Source organism: Rhinolophus sinicus, chromosome 1 (assembly GCF_057876585.1).
Source record: "Rhinolophus sinicus isolate RSI-liver-muscle chromosome 1, RSI-T2T, whole genome shotgun sequence".
Lineage (NCBI taxonomy): Eukaryota > Metazoa > Chordata > Mammalia > Chiroptera > Rhinolophidae > Rhinolophus > Rhinolophus sinicus.
In genome coordinates this window covers 104,189,042-104,210,878 of record NC_142501.1, presented here as the reverse complement: position 1 = coordinate 104,210,878, position 21,837 = coordinate 104,189,042, and the positions used below count along the sequence as shown (strand labels likewise).

The 21,837-nt window shown below is 38.7% G+C and overlaps 1 protein-coding gene across 1 annotated transcript in view; it reads left to right on the top strand.

Moving 5' to 3' along the window:
• LOC148759136 (uncharacterized) overlaps positions 1–21,837 on the top strand; it is a 116,304-nt gene that overhangs the window by 75,524 nt on the left and 18,943 nt on the right. Inside the window, exons 10-15 of the mRNA XM_088793015.1 lie at positions 1,721–1,793; positions 6,848–6,887; positions 9,733–9,826; positions 13,526–13,596; positions 16,513–17,244; positions 18,617–18,769. Coding sequence (XP_088649141.1) covers positions 1,721–1,793; positions 6,848–6,887; positions 9,733–9,767 — 148 coding nt within the window. The 3' untranslated portion in view covers positions 9,768–9,826; positions 13,526–13,596; positions 16,513–17,244; positions 18,617–18,769. The remainder of the gene's footprint in view (positions 1–1,720; positions 1,794–6,847; positions 6,888–9,732; positions 9,827–13,525; positions 13,597–16,512; positions 17,245–18,616; positions 18,770–21,837) is intronic.

The window sequence follows — 21,837 nt, the reverse complement described above, 5'->3', positions numbered from 1 at the left end:
CAAGTTGTTTTCCTTTGTTCCCTAAAGTCTTTCTTCTTCTTCCATGAGTTTTCTTGATTTTTTAATTTCTTTTCTGGTTTTTTTTGGAGTTTCTCTTGTGTTATTTTTTCCATTTCTGCCAGCTAAGTCATCCATTATTTGGTAGAAGCAAAAGCATCTAGAATTGCAGGGGTTTAAGGAAGGTTAGGAGTTAATTATTTAAAACACCCTCTGGTAATTTATGCTGTGATTAACGTTTTGGTCAAGTGGTTGTTCACATGGAGGGTTTGTAACTCAAAGAGATTAAAGTGACTTATTTGAGTCTAAGTGAGTGATGGAAATGAGCTTTAAATTCAGATTCCTAAGCCCATACATTTCCTACTTTATCATCCTGTTGGCGATTGTTTTGCTAATAGAAAGGTCTAATGAACGCACTGGAAGCTGATCAGAATGGAATTAGCAGGAGAATCCAAGTTTCAAGACACCAGTGGTTCGCAATAGAAAAACGGGTTTTAGAGCAGAGATCACAGATCCGATCAGGCCAAAGGGATCAGAAGAGTGGGCTTGGTGACAAGTTAACACAAATCAAAATAAGATTGACACAGGATGTTGGCAGTTGTGTAGAAAAGTAGATAAAAATAAGGCTTCCAAGGGCGTACTGCTCAGGTTGCTGCTTTTTCATTTGGGGAAACTAGAAAATTCAAAGTTTCTATCTGAAATATTAAAATAATTTGGGCCACTGGAACGGTTCTCTTTAGAGCAAGCAGGAATGTGGTACCACCTACCTGCACCCCAGCTTACAAAGGAGCCTTAGATCCTTTCCAGCCCTAGGTTACTGGAGAGATTGCGGAACTGCAGAGATCTGTGGCCCAAGGCAGGTGTCTCGTCACCTCCACCGCTTTTCCCAACTCCCTCATGTCCTTCCCATGTGCATGGAGGGTTGGGCAGAGGAAGGACTGACTGTCAGATCAGTGATGGAGATGGGGAGTTGGTAACATGCCTGCATTGGGAGTGGATGACCGAGACTCCGTTTAGCTTGCTTCCCAGGAGCAAGGAAATAGTGGGTCGTTTGAGGCCGTCCTTGTTTCAGGAGTCTGCGCCTTCATAGGCTGCAGATTTCAAGGTTGGAGGTTGCCAGGGAGCCCTGAGGATGAGAGAGCTGGGAGTGGGAAGGCTAACAACATACACATTTGTTCTTTGACTTTTGTGCTTATAACTTGCAAACATTTCAGGGAACTCACTGTATTGTTTTAGGATGAAAGGAAAGAATGGGGTCGTCTTAGTCAGTGCTTTCCATGTTAAAGAACCAAGACTGCCATTTCTGAGTGACACAGATGAGTCTCTGAAGCGGGGCAGACACTGGAGAAGTGCCAGCGTATCTTTCCACCACGATTTAGGTCATCAGATTCCTCGCAGTTCAGGTTACAAAAGTTATGTCAGTCATTAATTGGATTTTCAGGACTTCTGGTGAACACAAAGTAATCTCAGGCTTTGCCAATACATTCGCTGTGACTGTTTGCTGTGGAAACTTAGAGTGTGTATCTTCACACTCTTTCATAGGTTGGGAGAGTTGGAGGCAGAAATAGAGCACGGAAAACTGTTTTCAAACAGGCCAAATTTTAATTATATCAAGGCCCTTCATTTGATACGCAGATAGCTGATCTACCACACCGTTTTTGTTGTTGTTGCTTTTGTAAAGGAAGGAACTCACTTATTTTTCTTGTGTATCTTTACCCCGCAGTCTTCCCTGCAAACCTGGCATTGATGGTTCACGGTCTACACCACAGGATAAAGACTTCAATGTTGAGCCCAAGGTAAAGTGCACCTGTGTGAAATTAAGTTCCTTACTCTGCATTTGGTTTTGTGTAGTACTTTCTCTTACAGTTTAGTAGGGGTCCACCTATCATTGTTTTATGTTTGTATTAGAAATTGGTGGAGTAAACCAGTTTATAAGATAGGACCAGTTGAGGTGTTTTTTGTTTGTTTGTTTGTTTGTTTGTTTGTTTAAACCCTTCTAAGTACTGAAGATGGGGACGAAAAACCAGAATGGGCTGGGAAATACACTGTGATAGGACAATTATATTGGGAGGTTTCTCACAGCAGAGGAGATATGATATCTGATGAAAGGGAAAGATTCTTAATGCGACATTTATTTACACCAGCGTGAGTTTTATACACTTGCCTAAATGAAATCTTTAATGGATCCAGTTACTTATTGTAATAGTCCTGAAATCTTTCTGAAGCCTTGCAGTTTTAAAACTGCATAGCATATCTTATATAGGTTTCTTTTTTTACACTTTTTATTTTGGTATCATATAGTTGTGAGGAGGAGATGTTTTCTTGTTTCTTTCTTGTTACTAGTTCTTCAGTTACATTCATTTAACATTTGATATTATTTTATATTAGTTGCACGTGTGCTGGGTCCATCATTTAGATTAAAATAATAGTGGAAATTGCGGAAAGTAGAACTGAATTTCTTTATCTCAAAACCCATATTAAAAGGGATTCCACTGTATGCTAAATCATTGCATTATGAATATATTTAAATGTCTTCATCCGATGGAAAAGTACATGTTCTGCCTAAAATGATGATTCTAGAAGCAGTGATTCTTAATAACCGTATGGTAAAATGTCAGATTTCAGAAATTTTTTCTTGTTGTTTTTAATTTTTTTTATTTCCGTTTCTGTTGACATTCAGTATTATATTAGCTTCAGGTGTACACCGTAGAGGTCAGTCATTTATATACCTTACAAAGTGATCCCCTATCAGTGTGGTCCCCCGGGCCCCATACGTAGTTATTACAATATTATTGACTAGACTATGTTTGCAGTACTTCTCAGCCTCATGACTTTTTGTAACTGCCTATTTGGAATCTTAATCCTTTTAACTTTTCCACCCAGCCCCCCAAAAGCCCTCACAGCAGGCCGTGATCAGTTTGTTTTCTGTATTCATGAATTTTTTTCTCTTTTCTTTGTTCATTTATTGTGTTTTAGATTCCACAAATAAGTGAAATCATGTGGTATTTGTCTTTCTCTGTGTGACTTATGTGACTTAGAATAATACCAGCTAGGTCTACCCATGTTGTTGCCAGTGGTAAGATTTCAACTATTTTTAAATGTCCAAGTAATATTTTAGTGTATAAGACGCTCGACAGTTAAGTCCGCGAACTCATCCTTGAATAAATGCTGCGTATTTCATTGATGAATATCACTATTGTCACCTTCAAAGCCATGCACTAAGGCAGCGCCTAGTTCACCCTTCGAAGCAATTGTAGAACTCTTTCTGGAATGGCCATCAGAGCTGTTGACATATTAGCCTTGATGTAATGAATGTCATGAAAATGTCTACCTGTCAATATTTTCTTTGTCTTTGGCTAAAGAAAGAAATCACTAGGGGCCACATCAGGTGAGTAGGGAGGGTATTGCAAAACATTTATTTGTTTACTGGCTAAAATCTCCCTCAGACACAGTATCGTGTCAGATGGTGCATTGTCGTGATGCAAGAGCCATGAATCGTTCTCAAAAAATTCAGGTCGTTTTTATCTAACTGTTTCATGCAGCCTTTTCTGCACTTCCAGATAATAAACTTGGTTCACTGTTTGTCCAGTTGTACAGATTCGTAATGAATAATCCCTCTGATATCAGAAAAGGTTAGGAACTCGTTTAGACTGTTGATTTGGGTGACGGAAATTTTGGTCATGGTGCATTGGCTGACATCCAATGTGCACTTTGACGCTTTGTTTCAGGGTTGTGTTGGTACACCCATGTTTCATCATCAGTGACAACATGGCCCAAGACATCGTCTTGCCTCCCTAAAAGGTGTTGGCAAACTTCACTCTCTTTGCTTTTGTTCATCAGTGAGCTACTTCAGGAATATTTTTGCACACACCTTTCTCGTGCCAAGATTTTCAGTTCAGATTTTCCTACCTGTGTCTGTATCAATGTTTAGTTTGGTACAGAAATAAAAAGTCACAATCAGCCCATGATTCTCACGCACAATTCAATGAATGAATTTTTGCAATGTTTTCATCAGTTCTGCTTGTTACTGGCCACCCTGACCTGTCTTCATCATGGTGCATTCTGTCCCCTCAGTAAAACGTTTAATCCATGCGGACAGTCTTTTTCTTCATGGCATTATTCCCATGAACTTGGACTAAAATGTACCAGATTTCACTTCAACTCTTGCCACGTTTAACAAGAAATTGAATATGTGTTCATTGTTCTAATTCAACCTCAGACATTCTCGCGACAGCACGCAAAATCACACAACAACAAAGATGAACACCACTCAGCAAGATTCCACCCCATCGACACAACTAGAGCTGTGAGACACTGATATACCAAGGTTATGAAACCTTATCGAGCTGTTTGTACAGTGCTGCCTATGTAAGAGCTAGGTGGGAAGTTCACACACTTGCTTGTGAGACCGCGTATAGGTACCACTCTTCTTTATCCAATATTTCTCAATGGACACTTAGCTTACTTCCGTATCTTGACTATTGCTAATAATGCTCAACAAACCTATGGCTTCAAGTATCTTCTCGAATTAATGTTTTGGATTTCTTTGGAGAAATACCTGGATGCAGGAATGCTGGGTCTCGTGGTAGCTCTAGTTTTCAATTTTTGAGGGACCTCCGTATTGTTTTCCATTGCAGCTGCACTGATTTGCAGTCTCACCAACACCACACGAGGGATCCCTTTTCTTCACCTCTTCACCAACACTTGTCTGTTGATGTATTGATGATGGCTATTCTGACTGTGTGAAGTGATAGCTCATTGCGTTTTTAATTTGCATTGCTCTCATGATAAGTATCATTGAACATCTTTTCGTTACGTCTCTTGGCCACCAGTGTGACTTCTTTGGAGAAAAATCCATTCAGGTTCTCTTCCCGTTTTTTAATTCATTGTTGTGTTTTTGGTGTTACGTTTTTTGAGTTCCTTATATATTTTGGATATTAACCCTTTATTAGATGTATTATTTGCAAATATCTTCTATTCATTTGGTTGTGTTTTCATTTTGTTGAAGGTTTCCTTTGCTGTGCAAAACTTTTTAATTCGATGTCATATATATATGGGTCTTGTTTTCTTATCCATTCAGCCACCTTATTACCACCAGAGTATACAACATTCTCTCCGAGATGATTTTTTTCACTTTTTAAATCCTCTTCAGCAATCGGTTCATTTCATATTATTCTTAAGAAACTTTATTAACTTTGGTGTCCATAGTTGTTAAAGCTAAGTTGAAAATTCTTTCATATCTCAAACTCAGACATCCTGGTCACTTGATTTCTTAGTCCCTTTCTTCTTTCAGTCCTGCATGACAATCGTTGATGTATTTGAAGACTTTTAAATCTTCAACTTGGATAATCCTCGTTTTATTACTGTATTTACACTAGATTTTCCCTGCAGTATTTAACTACCATGTTATATGCAGTAGATAGGTAATTAGACTTCTACTGTACTGTTTGTTCTCAGGGAAATAAAGAAACCATGTGAATTTTAAAACGGGTTTTATATATCTTTCATACATATAGCAGTGCTTCAAAATGACTTGTGATTCTGGAATCACGAAAGAATTTCTCTTCTATTTTAAACTTATCTTTTACAAATTATTTTTAAATAGTTGTCTTCTAGTAGCATCATGAATTGGTGATTGACAATTTTTTTCATTAAACTTAAAATGTTTATTATGATAATATCCCAGAAATAAGAAGTTACATATATCCATAGAAGGGTATTTTATATTTTAGGTTTTGAAATATGTAATTGAAGAATTGAATCCCACGTTTCTATACGTCTGCTCTTGTTTTATTTTTAAAGTTTCACAAGATCTGTGTAGGCTTTACATTATTGAATGATATCAGCTGAGTATGTTTTATAAACATCTATCTCCTTAAATCATACGCTTTTTCTGAGTAAAGTCATCTATTTCTACTTAAATGTATCTATCCAGATTTTCCTTCTAAGTCCCCTGGCTGGCTCAAATTTGATATGTCGCAAAGTGAACTCATGCCCCGAAACTTCCTTTTTTCCTGACTGTCTCTAGTCTACTCTGTCATCTGTTTTCCCCAACCTAGCAGATAGCACCATTGAAATACCAAAGCAAGAAAAATCCTGGACCCCAGCTCTCCCTGGAATCACCACATCCAGTGACTCACCAACTTTCATATTTTCTACGTGCCTGCCATTTTTTAGGAATTACTACCGTAATTCACTTTCTCACATTTAATTTTGAAGGACTCTTTTGTAGCATTGCATCCCTTATGTTTCCGTTTAAATTGCAGCTGGAGTCACTGTCCTAAAATATATTTCCAATGATGCAGCAACTCTGCTTGATGAATGGCTGTCCATTACATGAGGGTAAAATTCATGTGCTACCTGACACTTGCCTTCTTTGGCTTGGTTCTGATCTTGCAGTTTTATCTCTCCATCCCATTCTCAGTGGTTCCGGTTTACCTCGTTCCTTTGGTGCCCTCCCTTCCTATATTGACTCATACCTCATGTTTTTGTTCCTGCTGTCCTTTCTAGAATCCCTTCTCTCGCCTTCCCTCTGTACTTAGCATAACTTTCAAGGTGCAGCCCAGCTTTGCAGCACCTCCTGAGCTGCACTTACTCTACTTTATTCAGTTCAAGTGTCCAAACAGCCAGTGATACTTTTCTAATGGTTCTCATGTACCTCTACCCAGACTAGAATTAGGACAACTTCTGGTATTTATATTTTCAGCTTCTCTGCAGTTGGCGCCTATGATTTGATGAATACGGTTAATGTTTGTGGTCTTGAAAACTGATGGAATGAGTGAGTTAATGAGCAAGTAAATGAATATGCTGTGTTGTTAAGTTGGGTTTTTGTTTTGTTTTGTGTTTATAGGACAAACCAACAAAACCGGCAATCAGAAAAAAAGAAAATGGTATGGATATTGTTGAAAGTGCTCCACAAGAGCACACCAAAAACGATAATTTGACTCACGTTGATGGAGTTCACCAAAATAATAGAAGTGGTATTTTAATGACTACCTATGAATTTTTAATAGCTTCAATGTTGGTAGAAAAAAATATAGCCTGTGTAGTTCCAAATGTGATATTCATTTCTATTAAGTACTTTTGTTGTTGCTAAGTTTCTTCAAATGTATCACAACTACTACCAACATTTCTTCTTACAAATATATCAACCCTCTGTAATTCTTCTCTACTATGGCTTTTATCTGATATTCAAGAATGGAGATAGACTTGAATGTGTATTTAAAATGCATAGTAATAAATATTCACATTAATGTTTCTGTGACTGCATTTTATAGTCCACATGTCAGCATTAGGATTAGGAGAAGAAGAAGATGTAAAATCACCCGGGGATTCTGAGGTACTATCTTTCATTATTATTTTTATTACCGTTATTACTTAAATATCAGCATTCAGTGATGTGGACACATAGGAGGTAGGCTTTGACTGTACTTCGTCACCTCTGCATTTCCCCATACAAATTGTTTTCTCATGGTTTAACCTATTATTAATACAAGAGCTATGTGCTGAATATAATAAGACTGCCTAGCACAATTCTGCTAACTGCAAGGTTCCCTGAAAGAAGGCCGTGTAGTACAATACAAAACACCGAAGCCTTCAAGGTCATAAGGAATCAGTTGGGGTTCTGAAGTTAACTTTCCCCGAAACTCAAGAATTGTTCCAAGTCGACCTATGGCCAGATATCTGATCGTGGTTTTTGTGGGTGTGTAAATGTCCTAATGAGATTCAGAACGAAAGCGTTTGGAGTGTAGTTGTTTTATAACTGGGAACGTGACAAGATAATGCGTGGTACTTCAAAGTCTTATTATATTTGTATTGTCAGGTAGATCTGCAAGGAGCTTTTCCAGGGCAGGAAGAACATGGTGCATAGTAATAAGTAGACAGGATTCTACTAAGAGCACTTTGGCTGAGCGCTGGTTTAATGTGCACGTACATCAGTATTGTGTCTGTGAAAGCATTTACTCGCTCCTTCCACGCAGTCTTGTTCAGTTAAAAGAGCAGGCATTGGGTAACTTTCTGCCAACCAACCTGTGGTAATATAAGTACAAAGTAATGATGAGCAAATCTGAGGTGAAAGCTGTGAAAAGAGATAGGAAGGGAGTGATTTTGATATATGCGTCTGGTGCCTAACGATACAAGCAGTTTATTTGAAGCCTGGGAACGTGTTAGCATCCTGGATTGGTCACCCACTAACTATGGGATCTTGGAAAACTTTTTAACCTGCCCATGTCGGTGATCTGATTCATACGATGGTAGTCACACCTACCTTTCAGGTATGTGTAATGAACAGATGTGATAGCAAAAGTGCAAACACTTTGTAAACTGTAAAGGGTGCTGTGGAAATATAAGACACAGTGATCACAGTGGCTTGTAGTGACTTATTAATATCGGGACACTTTCCGTAACCTGAAGGACAAGGAATGGCAGTGGTGACAAGAACAGAACGGGAAAGTTACAAGGGACATGTGGATTTCTAATTTGGGGGTGTTAAGGTTCAGGAGACTGTGACTGGCCATGTCCCAAAGGTCTGTAGTGGTTTGGGGCGTGAGGCCTTCTTGAAGCAAATGTCTATTATTGGATACCAACTGTGTGCCGGGCAGTTTGGCACTGAGTGTAGACGTTGAGGGGGTTAAGCTGTCGTGGTAGGTCCAGAAAAACAAGTACACAACGCAATCTTCCCATAAAGAAAATGGCGAATGTTAGGTAGAGAATAAGGGGGGGGGGGGGGGTTACAGTAGGAATGGGAGTGGGAGTTGAATTTAAGTGGTCAGAAAAGTCCTCTCTGAGTGTGACAGAGCTGCCAAGTGAAGCATGAAAAGTAGCCAGTCGTGTGAAGGTCTAGAAGCAAAACCTGCTGGACAGAGACAACAGTGGATCGCACTGCTCGTCATTTACTCTGATGTCTGAGAAAGGCCAGGAAGCAGGCAGTGTGGTAACCATCATGAAACCATCTTTATATCTGTTGTTTTGTGTAGAAGAGGAATACAATGTGCATGATTAGTGCCTGGCCCATTTTAGATGGTTACTAAACATATATTCTTATTTTTTCCCCTAATGGAAACTTAAACTGTAATATTTCTGAAGAGTTCATAACTACGGAAAAGTTTTGGCTATTATTTAAAGATAGTTTTTAAAGGAATATTTTTCTGACTTCCTTGCCATTTCATTCAACCACTTTTCCTATCAAAACATTTTATCAAATAATAGTTTGCTTTTTCCAAGCCCTTGTTTACCAAAATGAAGTAAGTTCAAAATAGTTCTGTTTATCCGCAACGTGATGTACACCAACGTTTCTTATCATGTCAGCCATCTTATTTTTGCACTAAAGCAGTTCTGTCAGTTGAAATATTTAAAACTTGGATTAAGTGCACTTCTTAACGTTTTTGTGCACATACTTATTTTCAAAGTGTCCTACCATGCTGGTGGGAATGCAAAGTAGATTTCGGGGTTTGAAGTTAGTTCCTTGGTGAAGTGAGCGTAGACAGCAGTGTTGTGTCTGTGAGAGCCTTTGCTCTGGTTCCATGTGCACTTTTGAGTCAGACAGGAGCCAAATGAAGACGAAAGAGGAGTCCGGTCTAGACATCGTCTCCAGGCTTTTCTTTTAGATGGTTTGGTTTATAAGACATGCTTGTCTTATCGTTCAGTCTAATTCCTTTTAAAGGGGGGAATTCAGATATGTTCTTAGGATGGATTAGACATCATTATACAACTCATGATGGATATAAATTTTAACAGAGTATTCCTGGAAGACATCCAAAGAAGTATATTGATTCTTTCCTGTTCGCTGACCATCAAAGAGGAAAATATGTCCTTCCTACACAAGTCGAAGGTAAGACCTGAATTGTGGAATAAAGTCATTCACCTGATTGTTGACTTGAAACATGAATATGATATAGTCTAATAGCCAAAGGACATCACCTATTAGACGCCTACTGAGGAAAATTAAGTGAAAAGGACAAAAGTTGTATAGTGCTCAGTTATCGGCAACAGATTCAAACGGGAGTGCAACCACAGGAGCTCAATTATTTGTTCCATTTCAAGATATTCCGTCACGAGAGTCAGGAAATAAAGAAAGGAAAAGAATAAAAGAGGACTGAAGAAGGACAAAGGCAGAAATTACTAGCATAAGCTAGTAAATAATTGTTTAGAAAAAGGAAGAGCAGAATTTTTGAAATATGGGAAGAATAGAAAGTGAGCTTCCAGTACCAAAACGTGTCCAAGCTTTTCTTCTCGTAGGGACGAGTTTGCGGATTGAGATACGTGGCCACGTAGAACTCTATTTATCCACCATCGATCAACTTAAGTCTATGTGGCCAGCTGTAAATGTATATAACTTAATGCCATATAAAATACTATTACTTCATAGGGTAGTGTCCTATAGAGCAAAATAAGAGCATTGGAATGAAGCAGAGAGCAGGATCAGTTATGGGCTATTCAGGGCGGCAATAACCTGACCAGATGTCCATGAGAAAGTCCATGACTCTGAATGCAGTTGCATTTCGGGGGAAATGATAGCAGCAGGTCTTGTATCCGCATGTCTCACAAGGAATGAGGGGGCACCAAGGTGCTGGTCCACAGACCATGCTCTGTGCAGAGAGGGGGCTGACTTCTCTTTAGAGAATTCTGGAAGAGGAGGCATCGGATACTTGAAGACATAACAGGATCGAGGAACAGCATTATTTTGCGTGTGTTTTTCTGACCTTGTTTACGACCAAAGGGAAGCAAGAAAAAGAAGAAAAAGAAGTGATAGCTGTAAGATACTAGCACTAAACAGAGAGGAAAGAAAAAGTTGTGGGGATAATCCACAGAAAGAATGAAAATGGCTTCATCTAGGTAATTTTGGAGTCGATGAGGCAATGTGAGAGACCTCATTTGGATGGCTTCAGTGTATTTGCTCTGAAACAGAAGGTGAGATCATTGCTGCTCCAGAGAATCCTGGAAGCAGGAGGAAGTGCTGGAATGGGATAAACTGTAGCCACTCTTTTATCTCCTCAGGATTCTCAGGCAGCCAAGATACATAGGTTACTCTGGTATTTGTTATTCCAACGAGATGAGTTTGAATAGAGCACATGGCTGTTGTTTTTTAGGAGTTAATTCTTTGATAAAATGGCTGTTTCATAAAACTCCTTTAAAGTCTAGCATGAGATACCAAAGGAAAACTAAGATTGGAAAAAAAAGAAATTAGAGATTTCATTCCCTAAGGGTTAAGATTTTTGTTTTCAGTAAATGTTACACCGATTTTGAAATGTAGAAGTTTTTTGATATCTAATATTTCTGTGTTGTTGAATTAATTTTTCCTCTTTCAATATCATATTTCATATTGAAAACTCATCCTACATCGTTTCTTGGAGAAGTTTGATACACCTTTTTGCATGAGCAGATCGAGAAACTTTTCGATGGCTGTAAAGCAGATGATACAAGAAGTGTAGGCACACTAGTAGCCCCCATAGGTTTGGAAAGAAGTGAATATTTTTATGAACTTCTATTCTATAATTGTATATCCCAGCTGATGGATTCATAACACTTTGTCCTTTTCAAATGAATTATGCATTCAACAGAACTCTTAACACAACTGTGTGCTTGTTCAATTACAGGTCAAATTGAAGACCATGATAAATACTTGTAGCGTGATGGTATCAATGTTTCTGATGTATTGCAGTCAAGATATTCTGTGGCATTCTATCCTCAGCTTTCCCATTGATCCATTCTTCAGATAAAAGATGTTATCTTTTACATGGTCACAGTCTTCTTCTTCCTCATTCCTTTTTTTTTATTTTTCAAATGTAATTGATTGATTTGACATAAATAATAGAGATGTCATTGTTGGTACCCTTTTTGAAACAAAAAGATATTTCCAAGAATAAGAAAAAGAGATTTAAAAAATGTGCCTTTTAACTAAGCACACATTTCTCCTTTTTTTTTGACACTCTAAATTTCCCAGTTTGGAATTCATGTATTTAATAGGGGTTCCCAGAATTTTATTATCATACACGAACTTTTTTCCAGTATTCTAAAATGCTCATTTGAATGTTGACGTTTCCCTAAAGGAAACCCCCAATTGCTAACATGTCAATGTATGTTTTCAATTTATGTCATCTTAGTGTGTTACACCAATGATCTTAGGCTGACTTGATGTTCTGATTAGCAGACTCTGTGTGTGTGTGTGTGTGTGTGGGCAGACGAGCTTATGGTGTGTTTGATTATTTAAACTGCCCGGAGAAATTAATCAGAATGAATATTTGATACACACCATCTTTGAAAACTTTGGGGTCTTAGGATCCTTTTTTACCATTAAGAATTGAAAAAAAAAAAAAAAAAGACAGAAAGAATTATTGAGATTCCAATTGGAGGTATGTTTCTGTTAGGATGTTCTAGGTTCTGTGACTCGTGTGAATCGCAGCTACCAGAAAACAGAGAGAGCAAAGAACATAATAAAGAAACAGAAAGAGTTCAACCCTACGCCACCTCTGTGCAGCTTCACCATTGTTTTCTGACTTACCAAAAATCATTTTGTGGCAACACCTACTTAATGTTCACCCCATTTATTCAACAGACGTCCAAACGGAATACCTTTCAGCAAGACATTTGCAGTCTTGCTGTAACCACAGCAACACTGATGTAAATAAGAATCAGAATGCGTTGACAGCATGATTTCCTTCAGAGTAACATTGAGCGGACACTGGGGAGTGGGCAGCAGGATTATGTGTAGAATGATTGAACCAGATGGGAAACGTAGGAAGAGGTCGAAAGATTGTCTATTGAGATGAAATGTGGTTTCTTAACTTTAGTTTTATAGCCCTGCATTAATTCCCAAGAATTAGTCATAACTCTATTCGGTGTTACTGAAAAAGCACCTTCTGAAACCAAATACTGAAGTATTGCTTGGATTTTCTATGGCTTTATGTACTTCAGAGGTGACTTTTTCGGTCGTAAGGGGATCGCTGAGAATATGCTGCATTGTACTTCCTTCGCAGCTGTGAACACGTAGCCTGTCCCCTCTTACCTCTGTTCTTCCTTAAAGCCCAGTGCTGAATCCTCAAAGACAAAAGGGACTTTGTCAGAATAGTAGAGGACAGCATTTCAGGTATGAGGAAAAGTGTACACCGATAAAGGCATAAACAGTAACACAGATTCTGGAAACCGTGAAAGATGTTGCAGTTGAATCTTAGGGTGTTGTGGAAAAGGTACTCTGAGGGGGTAGAGAACAGAGTACACTGCGACTTGATCTGTCTTCCCGTATTTATAAAATGTGTTTTGTGTCTGACTGCTTTTTCGTTGAAGTTGGGTGAATGAATTCGTGAGTGGATTTTGCCATGTTTGTATGCCTTCAACTTTTTGACATCAGTGATTTCCCAAATAGTTTGTTGCGGTTTTAGATAATCGGAAGTATTTTTCAGTCAGTGTTCAGTGAAAGACTAAGCTTAACTCTCAATTGATACCATGTTATTTTCTGTTTTTATAGAGACTACAGTTTGTATCACAGTGTCCTGAGTAGTTCATTTTAACTAATATATAGATTTCTCCACAGAGATACACTTAAGCACGGAATCAGAGAAAGAACAAGTGAGGCTTGATGGACGTGAAAATAACCACTGTCATGTACGTGAAAATTTTCTTTTAAATTTCTAGTATAATGTCATTTTTATGCATCAATAGTGTAACATAGTCCATTGAAGTTCACTTTCAAGGTAGCCTTTTCAGAGTCAAGAGGTCATAATGGAATATTATTTTCATCACATTTGCACTGCTTACGAAACTTGAAATATTGTTAGAATCTATAGCTACTTGTAAATCAATTTGATTCCTGGAATTGAGGCAAAAAGCAAAACACAAAACAAAAGTCCTGAATATTGTTTGCCTCTTCATTGTTATAACTTTCTTACCTGATAAAGAAGGTACCATCGACCCTTGAATCAGACGATTAAACAGTTGAAGTTATGGACACTGTACAAATGCTGACCACCGAGTCGGACTCATGTGAAAGGAGTCATCATTCTCAGTGGTTCAAAATTTGGAGTTTTGTATGGCTACTCACTAAGGCCGGGGTTAGAGATGGACTCTGCCTTGGGACCTCTGTGTCATTGACTTCCGAGTCTACATTGAGGGAGAGGACGGGGTCATGAGATCAACTCACCTGCCTATTAAGAGAATCACACCCTGCACGATGAGACCTTCTGGGTTAGGGTACAAGCATTCACTTTCGAGTTCCTTTCATTTTGGTGTAGGAAATGAGTCAGGGTTACTCATTGTTGCTATCTGCTCACCTCAGTGGGTATTAGAATCAATTGGAACAGGATGCAACAGGTAACTCTATGAATGCATAACCCATTCACAGTATATACTTTGAATTATTGTTTATGAATTTGCTTCTCTTTCTGTTTCATGTGAATGATTTTGGCTCCTAATAACTTAAAGTTTGCCTCTTCTCCAGGTATTAAGCTTTAAAAAAGTTGTTAGGTTCCCTGTAGGTACTCACTAATAAAGATACAGTGGGGTGAAATATTTTAAGGGAGGAAGCCTCTGTAACATTAACAATCATCTACTAATTCATTTTTGGGTGGATTTAACATCTAACGAATTGTTTAGTTCAAAGAGGGACAGAATTAGATTGGCAGGCTCATGTTTTTCTCTCACTTTCGACTGAGGCACTTTATCTGCCACTTCCTAGTTGTAGTCCATGAATTTGGGAGTAAGTAAACATCGATTAAGAAGTTTAGCAATTAAATTTTGATTATATTCTAATTTTACTTGGTTCATACTGGATTCGCTAGGTGGCACTGGAGCAAAATGACACTCAGAGGAGACGTTCTCGAGAGCAGAATGACAGAATGTTGCAAGACGCAATTCTGACTAACAACTTTTGCAAACAAAAGGAGAAAGAAATAGATGTTAAGAAAATAATTCTGAGATATTTTGTTTAGTCATTTTCAAACACATGTGTATTTGTGTGCGTATGTTTTTTAGAACCAACACAGTACATATGGGAAATCTTCACGATTTTAAAAGCATATGTATGTGTGTGTTTGTGGGTCTATGTGTGTGTGTCTGTGTGTATAAGAATGTTTGTGTGTGTGTGAGAGTGTGTGGGTGTATAAGAATGTGTGTGTGTGCGTGTGTATAAGAGTGCATTTGTGTGTGAGAGAGTGTTGTGTGTGTGTGTCTGTATGTGTGTGTATAAGAATGTTTGTGTGTGTGTGAGAGTGTGTGGGTGTATAAGAATGTGTGTGTGTACATGTGTATAAGAGTGCATTTGTGTGTGAGAGAGTGTTTTGTGTGTGTGTGTGTGTGTGTGTGTGTGTTCTATGTGCAGGGACATTTTTGGTCCGTTGCAGTAAATGATGTTCTTGATTCAAATCCATTTATGTCCAACAGAAAGTAGTGACATTCACAGTGGTCTCAGCCATACAGAAGGCTTTCAATAATTTTTGTAAGAATCTACGAGCTTTCTGTAATCTCAAAACTATTGCTATTATCAATAGGTGTTCCAGTGTTCGGCAGTGATTTTATCCCCTTGCTGTATTAATACAGAGATTAGTTTTCACTTCCACTGATGCTAATGTGTAGCCAGGCCGGAGACCATATTTTGCATTCATTCTCCTCCTTCTGAGAAAAGTCACAATTTGCTCCCAGTAGCATCCTATTTCAGTACAATGAACTTCCGAAGCAGATGATATGCCAGGATATATCCCATGATAATTTACTGATGAGAATTTTATTCCCAGTCTAATAGGTCAGTATGTTTCCCCCTATGTCATATTTATAACTACTTTAAACATTATGAAGAGGAAATCAAAGTTACTGAGCAGCAAATAACCTCGTGAATTTCTAAGACCCCTTCAATTTATGTATTAACACAAGGGGAAACACTGGGTTTGGTGCGAGAACAGTGTTGTAGAGTCTGAAGTCCTGGGGAAAATCCTGAACGTGCTGATCTTTTCCATCTCTCTGTGTCAGATTGTGACAGATACTGAGTTCATCCATGTATATAACAACTTAGTGTAATGCCTGGATTTATCAGTCATTACGAGATGTAATTTTCATAACTGACTATGAAAATATTGGGAAATTAGAATATCTATGGAATAGTCTCAGAAAAAAGAACTTTAGGAAATTTAATGTATCCGAACATATGCAGAGTTTCTACTTTTACTGTGGATTTACTATATTCTCAAACTGTAAACTCTATTTTAAAGTGCGTGTCGATTTCTTAACCATTTATGCCTTCTCATTGTGTATCTTTTCCAAATCTGAGACTCTTAAAATTCTCTTTGGATTTGAAAATTCTGTTTTTCACTTTCATGGATTCAGCATCTTATATTAAATTTTTGAACGTTGGGAAATTTATGCTTGTATAAAGTTGGAGATTTGGGATACCCATTTATTGCAATCAGTGGGATATCCATTTATTGCAAGCTTTTCATTGTACAAACATATAGGTTCTTCTGTAATTTGAGAGGCTATCACGATATGTCATTTCATTGAGAGCTAGCTACAAGTCTTTTTTCTTTTACTTAGGTTTCTGAGAGTCATGAAAAACAAAAAGATCTGATGCGTGAAATTGCCATATTAAGACTGGAACTAGACACAGCTAAAAATAAGCATCAGGAAATGGAAAAAAAGTATTTTGAGGACATGGCAGTTGTAAAAGGAAAGACTGACCATCTTCAAGACACAATAAAACTAAATGAGGAAACGCTAAGGGAAACAATGTTTGAATATCATCGACAGCTGAATGTTCTGACAGCTGAGAATAAAAGACTAACCTTCGAACTGAGGAGTGAAAAACAAAACAGAGAAAGACTGGAAACAAAAGTTGAATCCTACCGTTCTGAACTGGCTACTGCTATCCAAGCTTTTGAGCAGCGTCAAGAATCCGAAAGATACATACAGCTTTTTGTCCAGAGAGCAAGAAAGGAACTGTTTGGTTTACGGGACAAACTGAATTTCGATATGTCTCACCTCAAACATAACAATGAGATTCTTTCTCAACGACTTTCTAACATTGAAAGTAAATTCAGTAGCCTAGAAACTGAGTTCCACCACATAAGAGATGTTCTTAGAGAAGCTATGAATGACAAGAGAGCAATGACTATCCAAAACCAGCTTCAGGATATGGTAAAATTATGTCAAACTCAGTCTGAGAAACTAGACCGTGCGTTGGAGGAGCGCAATAAGGAGGTAATCAGTCGCTGCACTGACGTCATTGCAAGGCTGCATCGGCTCGGAAACCCTGAAGCAGGAAGAGAAGTAAGTGTCCACAGAGATACATAGTTTTCAAATTTCCTGCAAGAAAAGGCAATGTTCAGATCTTTGACGATGGGGAAATGTTGAATGTCGTTGAATGTTAAAACTATGTATATTACAAAGGTATTTGCTGTCGCAGCTTAAAAGCATACATTGTATCCAGCAAATAAAAATTAGACCTGCGAGGTGCTTCACTTTGAGGAAAGACATTGTGTTGCCCTTAAAATTCCAAAGCAGAATTTGTTAATACATATAGATTGATATTATCAATTTAGTCTTGTCCTGGTAAAATAATAATTGAATATTTCTGTCACCACAGTCTAATACCATTGTGAAGCAGATCAATAGATAGGCTCCTGTCTCCAAAGTTTTTGGAGATTCAGGTTCCATTCAGTGCATCACCTAGACAGTTAATCCTAGATTTCCCAGATGACCCAAAGTGTAGACGCTGTCCCTCAATATATTGCTTCTTTCCTTCAGTAGCATCCTATACATTTAAGTTGTTATAATCTGGTTGATAGTCATGTCAATTTGATTTACATATGGAAATATTTCCTTTTCAAATAATGTACTCTTATGATCGCTCAACTCTTTACAGGAAGATACATTTTCATTAAATCACAATTTGGGACAACTGTGCTGAGTTTTAGCGAAAGTATATGTGATTTAATCTTCCCACTGCTACATTTCTTTTTCTTTGAATGCTTTTTCAAATGATTTATTCATATTTCTGATCAGAAGGCCCAATTACTATCATTTGGACATAGGTTTGTCCAATTCAAAAAGAAAGAATTGTAGCTGTCTGTGGTTTATTAATTTGGCATTGGATCTCCATTTTCTGACGAGTGAGGGGTGGCAGGATTCACGTGTAACCGGCGGGGAGGTCGAGGCCAGGTTCCATGGGACCCTGAAGGCCGTCGAAAGGCGGTTGTTTTCTTCTAAGACATAGGAATCTCTAGGAAGGATGTGAGCAGAGGACTGCATATGTGAGGACCTCTGAAGTCAATCTCAGCCTGAGATAAAAAAGGGGCACACTTTCCACAATGTAGAATGTGCTACCACGAGTGCCACCGACGCACCCATTTCCCTTCGAGACGTCAGTAGACTGTAAAGCTCTGCAGACTCATCAGGGGAGCACGGCAGTGGGGCTGAATCGGTTGTTCAAATAACCTAACGGTGATTGGGGATAACACCTTCTGTGTCTCCTCGCGGATTCAGTAAACAGCAGACTGTCCGTGAGAGGAAAAGAAGGTGCATTGATGCATGCGGTGATCTCTTTCACGTTATGTGTTATATTAACACGTTAGACTTACAGCTTATCAACGTAATTTAGTATCACGTGAATATAAAATCAGTAACAGAAACATCTTCCTAGGTGGTTGGGACACAACTGCAACAAGAGCTAGCTGACAACCTAAACGAACAATCTCTGCCAGAGCCTTCACTGGAAGTTATAGCACATGATCGCATGAATCCAGAAGCTGAGAGACAGGATGTAATGACGACATCAGAACAAATGAGAAGACAGGTATGTATGAAACCTAACATGTCAACAGTTAAGCTCTAGCTGATTAAATATATAAAGTGTTTTAGGATCCTGATTTTCAACGGCGGCGTCTTTTGTATTTTCATTGCAATTAATTTATTATAGTTTTATGGTCTTTATAATGCACTTACTCCTTAAACTCTGGCTTTCATTCTGCTTTGTGTATTATTTTATTTATTTGTATTAGTTTATTATTATTGTATATTTTTTCTTATAATGTATATACTTGAGAAAGTTGAGAAATATGCAGCATTCCTCATAGAAGTCGACAGACTTTTTTTTCTACCAAACAGTATTTTGTAGTGATACTTCCATTACCATGATGAGGCAGCCATTTACAATCAGAGGACAATGTTTAATAGAACAATACGGAAAATTATCTTATTATTGCCACATTTGTGAATGGTTATAGAATCTGTATATATTTCATGGATATCAGGCTAACTTGTACAGAAAGGTCATGATACAAACCAACAAAGTCAGCATTTCCTTAATTTTCTTTCCATTTTAAAATATTGTAAAAGTATGGGAATGTGTAGATCATTGAGGCCTGCACACCCACAATAGACGAGATCTACATCCACTATTGGATTAAAAAAACAACAAAAAACTGACTTTATCAGGCCGTAATTCACATATTACATAATTCGCCCATTTAAAATGTACGATTCAGAATCTCATGCAGAGATTCAGAGAGTCGTGCAACTATCACCACAGTCAATTATAGAACATTTCCATCACCCCCAAAAGAAGCCCCGCATCACTGAGCTGTCACCCCCAGCTTCCCATGTCCCGTGGCCCCAGACAACCACCAATCTACTTTCTGTATTTAAAGATTTGCCTATTCCGATATTTCATGTAAATCACACAATCTGAGTTCCTCTATGTCTCGCTTCTTTCACTTAATATCACGTTTCCAGGGCCCAACCCTGTTATAACCCATGTCAATATGTTATTTCTACTTATTGCCCAACGTTACTTCACTTTGTGGATAAAATACGTATCCGTTCATCAGTTGATGGAACGTTGTGTTGTTTCCACTTTTTGGCTATTAATAATTCTGCTGTGAACATCAGTTTGCAAGTTACGGTGGGAGCCTATGTTTTATTCCCCTGCCCCGGGACGCCCGGCTCCCACGCTCTCCTCTCCGTGAAGCTTCCTGTGGCTGCTCGAACTCTCACTGAGCTTCTTCTCCTCAGCACTTGTCAGCCAGTCTGTGCAGAGCAATCTAGCCCTGAATTTTACATTGTTAAAATTTTCTTCATGAGCGATATCTTGTCTTTTACAGTATGAATTTGTCTAACGGGAAATAGTATTTGATATCATGGCTCCTATCCTTGTATAAATTGAAAATATCCGCTGAACAGTAGATAGGATAAAATCAAATATTCTAAACCACACCGATACTTTCCTCTTGGAGACATGGATATAGTTAAGCTTTTATTGAAAACGTATCTTAAACAGTTAAATAGAAAATAAAGCACTTAATCTAATAGAGAATTATTCAATCAAACGCTCAGTGCTCCCATGTGTAAAAAAAAGAACAGGACACCGGCCTCTCTTCACTCCTCAGTCGCACTGGGATGTGCAGAGATTGACAGCACGTGAGTAACTGGGAAGATCTGGGGACGGCTTTTCTGATTCACCCGAGCATGTTGCTTTCATCTGCTTCTCAGAGCACTTGGGAACGCAGCCCAGCATACACATTCGCTGCGAATGAAGTGATCCGGGAAGTTGGATTTAGCACTAGAGTCCATTCTTTCCATGTCAGTGGCTTTACCCTGCCTCTCATGGTCATGTGCACTGTACGCTCAGTCCCGAGGTGGTTTCTGCATTATAGTCCGTGGTCTTTGCCCACTGAACAGTCCAGAACGAAGTGTATTGGTGTAGAAGTAACTCATGGTCGTTCGCAGAATGAGAAAGTATTCACAAGATTCTGCAAAGTGAGAAAGCATTTATTGAAAGTCAGGCAGAGAGAGAGTTTTCTACTGGAACTGGCCAGGACAGTCTGACAGAGAGAACTGCTGAGACAGAGGGTAAGAGAAATACTGGCAAAAGGAGTTTTGCCAGGGCAGAGCCCGTTGGAGACAGATGCACCGAGGAGAAGTTGTGCTGGGGTTTTATATTTTTCCATGCAGCGTGTAGGATGATTGTCAGCTTCAGGGGGGCTGCCATTACAATTGTCTTCTCCCGGGAACTGTCCTGTTCCCATCTGTGATGGATGTCTGCTTGCACAGTGCTGCTCTTTGACTGGGAACTGTTCTCCTCGCACCTGTGATGGATGTAAGGAGCTTGTCAGCTTGCAGGTGCAGTGCCGGCCAGCGCCTTCAGAGCCAAGCGGTTAGTGATTAAGCTCGCTCCTGCCAGCTCACAAGCCCGCACCTGTTAACTCTTTACTTGTCTCAGCACAAAATAACTGGCAAATTATTACAAGCAGACAAAAATTACAGCTAGCTAGTGGTATTGGTAAAATTTTCATGAAGGATGGGGGCTATATTCTGGGCCTCACGCTCCCCATTTGCTGCCGTTGCCAATCGTATGAAGAAGGATTTCAGTGTAACTTGTGCAAGAGACCACTTCCATTGGCATACCATCTGTACAAAATCTCACATTTTATCAGAATATTAAAACCAGTGACAATAATGATGCTAATTTCAAACCCTTCAATTTTACTACGTGCCACGTCTTCTTCTAACTACTTTACGTGTCCTCCCTAATTTAATATTCCCAACACCCAGTGAGGTCAATGCCATTATTATCTCCATTTTACAGATGAAGAAACTGAGACCCAGAAATTTTCAGTACGTTGCTCAAGGTCACACAGCTAAGAACTGGTGGCCTTGAGATTCAAACACAGGCATTGTGGCTCCTAGGTAGACATTGCCCCTAAACTAGTCCAATAAATATCTGGCTGTCCCCAGAGCAGCCTGTTTACTCTCATTATCACAGCAATGACCATGGTCGTTCCCAAAGGTGAGTGTTTGATATTAGAATTGGTGGGGTGCTCGGAATACATCGTGTTAGACTTTGTAGGCCATAAGGTCTCTGTT